Below are 8,943 nucleotides of genomic sequence, written 5' to 3' on the forward strand. Positions count from 1 at the left end.
ATTGTTTCAAGAGATGCTTTTATTCGTGTCTACTCTACATGCGCAGGCGACAGGCAGCACATTGTGCCGGTGCCGCCGCTGCTGTGGTTCCGTCTATGTCAGATTGTCGGAGGCGTCTGTTCTGGATGGACATCATGGCTGCGTCTACTCCTCGGTCAAGAGAAGCGTCCTGCTGTAAGTGGAAGAATAGCAGTGTGGTAGGGTTCTCATTTATTTTTGTCGCTTCCATACACACACACTTGGTTAATTTAATACAATAACTAAAACACAGTGTTTGCTCGCTATTAAAGGGACACTAGGACATTACCTGAAGAACTCGAGAAAGGTCTGAAAATAAATTCTGAATATATGTACATGCCAAGGTGTAGTGGTAACTTTGTGTATTTTTGAACTGATAATTTTATTTCAGAGATTTAAAGAGTGAGCGTCAAGTACCTTACCAAACGCGAGGTGGCAGGTGTGACGCCATAACTTCGTCAGCTAGTTAGCTGGCTGAGGTCAGTTGAAGTGCACCGTGTCGTAGCTATATGTAACACGCAACCTGGTTCTCATGACTGCGAAATTCACTACACCTGCGTTGAATATGGCTTTGGGGGTCAAAAAGTTTCGCATCCACTGAAAAAAAAAAAGAAGCTAATTATAGGGCTAGAAGCGGTCCGCGTCAAATAGCGCCGCGCAACTGAGGGCAGTGTACAGGTAATAGTCAACGAAAACTACGTTTTCTTCTCGCACACTCAACGTATAATTAACGACAGAAACAGTTAAAGAAGCCTCACTTCAGGCGTCAAAAAGGGAAGCTCAAATGGTGTGTTGAGAACTTGAGGTTATTCAAGAATTCGAATCTATGAAGCTTCTTGGTAAAGCATCCAAGTGTTTTTGCACAATGTTGTTGTTGTTATTGAAAACTTTTATTGTCCAACAGAGAAAGACCACACCGCCTGGGCCGCTCTGTCTCACCCCCCTTTACAGGGGAGAGGACTTAGGAGCAGCCTAGCCGCACGGGATGGTCGCATTCGATGCTGGCCGGGTTGGTTTCGCCGGCGGCCTCTTCTGCCAGTTGGACGGCGGTGATTTGGAGCTCAGGGTCCGAGCTCCGCAACAAGGTTTCCCAGGCTTCCCTACTGCTAATGTTTTGCGCCCTGCCTGGGGAGTAAGCGCACTCCCAAATTATATGGTCGAGGGTTCCTCTCGCCCCACACTTTTTACATTTATCGTCCTCGCAGTCCGATCGGATATGTTTGTTTAGTACTGGGTCTGGGTATACTCCAGTCTGCAGGCGTCTCCACGCCGTCGCCTGACTCCTATTTAACGCCGTCTTTGGTGGGGGAAAACACCTCCGGCATTGCTTGTAGTGTTCTGTAATCTCTTGATACGAGATTAATCGCCCTTCTCTATCATGTTCGGCCTGGGCCGACCCATCCTGTACAGCACGGAGGTAGAGATCTCGAGCTGCACTGTGGGCCGCCACGTTACCGCTGACAGATTCGTGCGCCGGGGTCCAGATGATGTTGATCGTCCTATCAATCACTCCTTGTGCTAAAATTTTGGTGGTGAGGGGGTTTATCCTCCCTCTGCTGAAATTTTGGATTGCAGTCTTACTGTCGCTAATAATATATCTAGCTTTGGTGCCAGCGCAAGCGATCGCTATCGCGGCTTCCTCCGCTATCTCGGTTTCTTTCCCTAGTATGGTGGCCGCCGTGATGAGGGTGCCCTCCCCATCTACCGCCACTATGGTCATGTATCGACTGTGTCTGTCCCCTGCCGCATCTACGTAGGCGACTTCATTTCGGGGTTTACCCCGATATATTCTTTCTATCGCTTCCGCCCTTTTCTGTCTCCTTTCCTTATTAAACTCAGGGTGCATATTCTTGGGTAGGGGAGGGATTCTTAGGTGCGCCCTGATTTCCCTGTCAATGTCGACCCTTTCCTTTTGCCCCCTGTCTGTGGCCATTCCAAGATTACTTAGCGTAGCTCTTCCCACTCGCGTCGTGTTGAGTCTTTCAAGTTGCGAGGTTTTAACCGCTTCCGCGATTTCTGCAATCGTATTATGCAGTCCTAGGGCCAGTAGCTTCTCCGTCGATGTACAGATTGGGAGCCCTAGGGCCTTTTTTACGCATTTCCTGATGAGCGCGTCTATCTTGCTCCTCTCATCTGCCTTTAGGATCAGATATGGCGTGGCGTATCCCACTCTACTAATGATGAAGGTCTGTACCAATCTTAGGAGGTTTTTTTCCTTGAGGCCGCCTCCCTTACGTGAGGCCCTCCTGATGAGGTTTAATGTCTGGGTCGCGTGGTTTTCTAATTTGTTAATTGTGATCGTGTTCCTCCCGTGTGTTTGTAAGTGGAGGCCCAATATTCGTATTGTCTCTACCTTTGGTATTTCCCTTCCTTCCACGTACACCTGTGGGTCAGAGGGAGGTTTTTTCCTGAGTGCCTTGTCATTATACACGAAGATTTCTGATTTTTCAGGCGAACATTTAAGTCCTCTGTCCTCCGCGTACTTTGAGATGACGTCTGCTGCCGCCTGCAGCGTTTGATTGATCTCTGCGTAGCTCCCTCTGTTGATCCAGAGGTTGATGTCGTCCGCGTACAGGCTGTAGTTTAAGTTGTAGTTCCCAATTTTTCGCAATTCCTTCGGGAGCCCTCTCATGGTCATGTTGAAAAGAGTGGGTGACAGTACCGATCCCTGAGGTGTCCCCCTTTTACCCAGCCTGATCACGCCGGATTGTATTTCCTGGAAAGTTATAACCGCCGTGCGGTCCGTTAAAAAATTTCTGATATAACGATAGGTTTTTAGCCCTATTCCTGCCTGCTGGAGCCCCTCCAGAATGGCTTCGTGCTTGACGTTGTCGAAGGCCTTTTTTAGGTCTAGTCCCATAATGACTTTCGCGTCTTTGGTTCTGGAATGAATTATGTCTTGCTGCAGCCGCAGCATGACGTGCTGTGTGCTCAGATGGGGCCTGAACCCATACATCTCGTCTGGCCATTTCTCTGTTTCCTCCATTTAATTTGAAATTCTGGTCTGAATGATGTGTTCCATTAACTTTCCGACACATGACGTGAGTGATATAGGCCGGAGGTTTTCCAGCTGCGGTTGCTTCCCGGGTTTTGGAATCAGGATCACGGTAGCCTCTTTCCACAGCGGTGGGATCTCCCCTTTTTCCCAGCAATCCTGCATGTAGCTGGTAAGGGCCTCTATCGAGGTGTCATCTAAGTTCCTGAGCATCTTATTCGTGACTCCATCTGGCCCTGGCGCCGACTTGGTTTTGAGTTTCGCTATCTCCGCCCTTACTTCAGCACAAGCTTTTAAAATGGTGACGTAATCGTCGCTTAAAACCGCGCCGTTGCTGAGGCTTCTCCTCATTCTGCTGGAGAGGCGCGGGAAAGCTTGCAGTGACGTCATTATTGTGGAAATTTCAGATGTCCACTACATTCGCCTGCACGCGGCTGTGCTGCGTCGTCCGATGCCTCCAAACAATGCTTCGTGAGCTTCACCATCGATGTCGTAGGTTTTCCTCCATAAAACAACTATTTCTTCGCTGGGAATGTAGCGCCGTCGTACATCACGTCACTATCGGGGCCTCTGCCCATCGCTGAGCATTGTAGAGAAGCCTGAATGCCGACGCCGCTTTATTCGGCGATTACGCCACCGTTCAAAATGCTAGCGCTGAACGATTTCGCAGGCTCACCTGCATGTTTCACACATCCGGTCCTTTTAAACTCTTCGAATTCTAAAACCTAAAAACTTCAGACAGAAATGCACTTATTGCGGCTCTGTCGACGAGTCAATAGGTCGTTGGTCACTTGTATACCGTTCTATCCCATACGTAACATGAAGAAAATGTAAGCTCATTGCAGTCAATTTTAGAAGCGCGTTATGTGCGTAAACGCAAAAAAGCACTGTCACAAACGCGAACACACCAGTCATCGTTCAATGCGCTGTTTTATGGTAAACAAAAGACTACACGAAGCTATGCGAACGCACAGAACACAACGCTGCATTGAATTGCAATACGGAAAGCATTTTGTTTTCCCAACCTAATAACACACCAGTCAAGGATACCATTTCGACTGATGTACTATTAGGATGGAAAAGGTTGCGCTATTAGGTGGGAAAGAATGGGACTATTAGGGATTAAGAGTGGGAAAGGATGTACTATTAGGGTGGGATGTACTATTAGGGTGGATACGATAAAGTATTGCAGAATGGGGGTTGTAACCACCCCCACATTCTTCCTGCGTTGTTTATTCATTTAGCCTAGTAGTTTTTTTATTGGCACGTATAAGGCCAGGACGTCGGGAAGAAATTTTACGCGCTGTTGCATATTGCATCCGAGTTGTCTATATTGAAAAAGCGCTCGTACGAAAACAGTGAAAACGTGCCTCCTCTCCCCAAACGCGTCGGTAGTCCTGACTGCTTTGCTTTTGCTTGAGAAGATAAAGCGAACGGCATCAGGCTTTCGACTTTGTTTTTTGGTCGGCATGCCGAGGATTCTCGACACAGCTGCACTAGTTGCATAGCATTCGTCCAGAAATTGCTCTAAAACAAAGTAGCCGCCTTCAAAAGCATCTAGGTCGGCCGGGACGAGTTTGCAGCGCCACTCCACAGTAGTCGAAGCTTCTCATACCGAAAACCCACGCGAAGGTGTATTATCTCTGCCAAAGATGCTGTCATGACAGCTTTAAGCGTAGAAGTACCTATCATTGTGTTTCGCCCGACCGAACGCTTCCTTACCAGGGCGGACTACGGGAAAGCTGAATGTTTGACAAAGAGTCAAGCTAGATAACTTCACCCCACCAACAACATGCAATGCTGTTTTCACGTCACATTTGCAGGTTCCAGACGCCAGTTCCAGCGGTACGGTAAAAAATTGCAGAAACAACTCGGTTTGCGCCAATTTTCTTAATAAAGGCTTTTCGTATTCACCAGCCTAACTCACCCTGGCATCAAAAACAGCAGCTGCAATACTTCGATTCAGTATCCCTTTGATCGCGCTGTTCTGCACCACGGCATGATCTTCGACCTGCTCCGACTTCATTACGAAGAAAGAGCAGAGGTGCGAATCTTGATAACCGGACTAGGCAAAAATAATTTGCAGAGAATGATCACCCTGAGTGTGCCGCAAATGACAGCGGCCGTTGTGGTCTGACATATGGTTTAGAGAGACTGAGGTGCACTTTGGTGAGATGATGCTGACGAGGATTTGAGAGATGATAATGAGAGAATGTTGTGATAGATACTGTCATATAAAATGCGTTACTGGAAAATTCTTCATGCCTTATTCTCTATTATTCAGTGATTAGAGTGTGACCTTGGGGTCCTTGCAATACGCCGGAAGTCGGGATTGAGAGGGCGCTTACCGCCTCTTGATACACGTTCTTTGCGGATCTCGGAATCATCACGCGTTTTTCGCATACGCTCCGGTTCCCGAGCGTGATAGTCGGGGTCCTGCGTGCCGTCACGTCATTTCGCCTGTTCAGCTCCGCGCTTCCTGCTCGCTACTGTTGCTCCTCAAACGGAACCTAAGCCTTGCGTGGATGCACATCTGGAAAACTGAGCGAGGAGCAGGCGTGGCACGGCTATCGCACTTGCTGCGTAATTGCGGCGAGGAAGAAGAGGCAAAAGCAAGTCTGAGAGCGTTACAGTGGCGACGGGACAGCACGAACGCATTTGCGCGTGAGGAGCGGTTTCTCTTTTTCTTCATTTTTAACTTTTCGTGCGTGTGTACCCTTATAAAAATGGTCTATAGACAGTCTATAGGCTTCTTATAGCCCATTGCCTTCCTATTGATATTTCTTTTTGTCTACTCATAGTCTATAGACTGTCTATAGAGAAAAGTCTACTAAAAGTGTAAGGTCATAAATCTGTTGATTGTGTATAGACCGTCTATTGGATTTGTGTTGCCTTCACACTGTTCTGTAGGGTTTGTCTATAGAGTCTATAGACATGTTTATGGACAGTCTATAGACTGTCTAAAGAAGTTTTTGCAAGGGCAGTTTGTCGGAGCATGTGTATTTAAGGGTGTAGTGTCGGACGCTGTTTCGCCGAGACGTCGCACTAACAGCTACCACTGTATAATCAAAATCACTCGTTATCATGCGACATTGCTAGGCGAAATATTTGCATCGGTACTGTCTTCTTCAGGCACGTGGAGATTTCTGCTCGCGGCTTTCAATCGCGCCTTCCTCCGCAGCGTTGCTAATACTGTTACAAAAAAAAAAAAACAAGACAGAAGTTCAGTTTTTCGGCATGCTCGTAAGCTAAAAGGAAAGTTTCTTCTGATGGCTCTCAGGGACTGCTAACAACAAGAAAAATGTTTGCACTAAGCGAGATGTGCCCTTTCGGAAACACCGGCCGAGATCAAAAGGCCCGCAATCAAGTGACCACGGTGCTTCCTTCCTATCTTTTCTCGCTTCCTAACCGTTACTTCCTGGCGACTAAGGTGCGGGGACCTCTGTGTCAGCGCTTCCGTGTTGTGGTTCTTTCTCGCACGAAGCAAAAGAAATACATATGCGTTTTTCCCTCTCCAATTTCGGCAAGCAACAAGTCATGCTTGTTGCTGATTGCGTCTCTAACAACCCGCTCTTTCTCGTCCGTTGAGCCCTGAAGTCCTTCTGGAAAGCACATTCATCTTATAGTAACTTGTTTTTTGCCCATCTTCGTCTTGATGTCAATTAACTACAAATGCACAGACTGCGAAAACATTGTCAAGCGTTCCAGCTTGCTTTTTCTGCCGTGATCGTCAAACGGTGCCCAAATGATATCACACATACATACATACATTCCAATTACAAACATTCCAATTACTACATACATTCCAATTACAACCTAGATTTTTGTTGTTTCTGCAACCAGTAAAAAAAAATGTTTGAAGATTGGCATCGAGACTTGTGGAGGAGGAGCACGCCGAAAATGGTCCAGGCATACTTAAGCCTGTTCTAAAATATGAATAAAATATAAAATCTAGCCATTTCAAACGTTCTAAACGCAACGATAACTCTACTTGTGCCTCGTAGATGTAGCATCTGCGTGGTAATGGTATACATGGTATGTTTTCTCCAGTCGTTTGGTTGTCAATAGCAAATAGAGACCATTTTGGCCATCTGCCTTAGCTGCTGTCACATGCACGCCATGTATCAGAAACTAGATATGTTGCGCTCTTTCCGAGAAGTAAATAATGCATCCTATTTATCTTTTTCTCTTTACTCATTATGTGATTTCCGCATCTGTCTGGGGGTTTTTATTTAATTTATGTATTGCATACGGAAATATTTCACTTACATTAAAAGAACTTAATAGGAAGCACTTCAGAATCTGATGACGGAAGTACAGCGAACTTGCTTGGCGCTTTACCCTTGCTCACCTGAGCAAAGCCACGAGGGGCGTGCTATTGGGTTCCGTCCTGAGATATCGGGAACCACTGGCTGCATGTATCCCAGACGGCCTCGCACATGGCATACTTGATGTCCGCGTTGTTAAGGTCACCTGGACGCGCAACACACAACATGCTTTTTAGTGTCTGTACGATAAGATATATTAAAATCTAGCTGACCGAAAACAGCCAGCATAAATTTGCGGGGACCTTTAATCTTTTATGTCAGGGGGAGACCGGATAAATCTTTCACATAGCAATAGCTGCTTATATTTACGTAGGTTGTTTTTATTACTAACGAGGTACTGCTCATTAAAATCGTTACCTGTTTTAGCTAAGTACCTTAGGTTATCGCTATGTCCCAGATGTTATGTGCGCTACAAATAAGAATTCACTTTGAGTGCACTTTATAAATCCTAATGGAATGTTATTACCAACGTGTTCAGTGACCACTCTTAATTGGCAAGAAGAACATGCAAAACGATGGCGAGTCAGGAACAATTTTTATGCACGAATGCCTAGAAACAAATTTGAAAATCTGGGACCAGACTAACAAACTTTCTCTAATGTTAACTTTTCTCTCTCGTTGGATATAAAATAATAAGCTTCGCGAATTCAACTTCCTAGACACCGCTGTATGGAAATGTTTGTTGCGTGCTCGGCCAACGTTGTAGGCGGCGGGTAAGCGGCTGACCTCTGGAACGCTTCCCGAAGATGCTGCCATTGAATGGCGGCTTTCGGTATGCAGCGCACGCCATGTTTGTCATCATGGCCAGCAGCAAGAGTGTGCACAGCGTTAGGACGGCTCTCCACGACTGCATGGTATTCCAGCTGGACAGGCTTCTGTTTCTCCGCTGCAGCAGAGAAAAAAAAGTAAAGAAGTTCAAGGGCTTAAAAATTTTCACAGAGCTAGGCTCAGCTGAGGGTTTAGCGTGTTCGTCAGTGAGCGCTGTTTTATAGTGCTATATAGCAGGGCGAAGTGGAGTGTTTTTGCTTAAGGTCTGAAAGTGTGGCTTGTTTCTTAAAATAAGAACTACAAGCGCAGCACAGGCGTTGCGACCGCATTGTTTTATAGCTTCTCTCATAAAAAAAAAAAAGAATATTGCATCGGGGTCCCTGAAGAGAGTACTGATGCACTCCATATCACGTGAAACGGTGCACAAGACTGAAACACTTGGACAGTGCCCGTATTTGGCGTTGTCGCGGGCTTCGCGCCGCAGTCCAAAGTCCCGCATTTTTACGATAAAGCGCCTACACGTGGCTTCTGCACTCTCAACACAAATTAGCTTGCATGGAAGTAAAAAGGAAGTAAGCTCTATTCTAGCCCACTCCCATTTAGGGGAAGGGTATTCTGCCCAAGCCCTGGGGAAGGTTTCCACCACTAAAAATACGGAATACTTACAGTTGGCAGCAGAAACAATTTCCCCCTGGAAAACATGCGAAGTTCTAGAAGTTACGAAGATTTTAACAGAGGTTTCAATCTCCACTATTTGCTAACCTCCAGACCTCCGGCGCCGCGTATTAAATTCTATGACTGATACCGCGCGTTTACTTAAAACTGCTTATGACT

General features: G+C 46.4%; 1 protein-coding gene across 2 annotated transcripts; it reads right to left on the bottom strand.

Moving 5' to 3' along the window:
- SIFa (neuropeptide SIFamide) lies at positions 1-8,222 on the bottom strand. 2 transcript variants are annotated; one of them, XM_077628509.1, is made up of 3 exons: positions 8,068-8,222; positions 7,365-7,486; positions 1-169 (listed from the first exon to the last, which is right to left on the bottom strand). In XM_077628509.1, the coding sequence occupies exons 1-2, from the start codon at positions 8,192-8,194 to the stop codon at positions 7,389-7,391; spliced, it is 225 nt and encodes a 74-aa protein (XP_077484635.1). In that variant the 5' UTR covers positions 8,195-8,222; the 3' UTR covers positions 1-169; positions 7,365-7,388. The 2 variants fall into 2 exon arrangements, with proteins under 2 accessions (XP_077484635.1, XP_077484634.1); XM_077628508.1 differs by having other exon boundaries at positions 1-172.
- Between the last annotated feature and the right edge of the window lie 721 nt (positions 8,223-8,943).

The sequence above is a fragment of the Amblyomma americanum genome, chromosome 6 (genome assembly GCF_052857255.1).
Source record: "Amblyomma americanum isolate KBUSLIRL-KWMA chromosome 6, ASM5285725v1, whole genome shotgun sequence".
NCBI lineage: Eukaryota > Metazoa > Arthropoda > Arachnida > Ixodida > Ixodidae > Amblyomma > Amblyomma americanum.

Bases quoted from the DNA above. Each gene is read 5' to 3' on its own strand.
- SIFa (XM_077628509.1), bottom strand. From the start codon at position 8,194: ATGCAGTCGTGGAGAGCCGTCCTAACGCTGTGCACACTCTTGCTGCTG. The intron at 7,487-8,067 runs GTCAGCCGCTTA...TTGCGCGTCCAG, and splicing joins CTTCGGGAAGCGTTCCAGAG to GTGACCTTAACAACGCGGAC.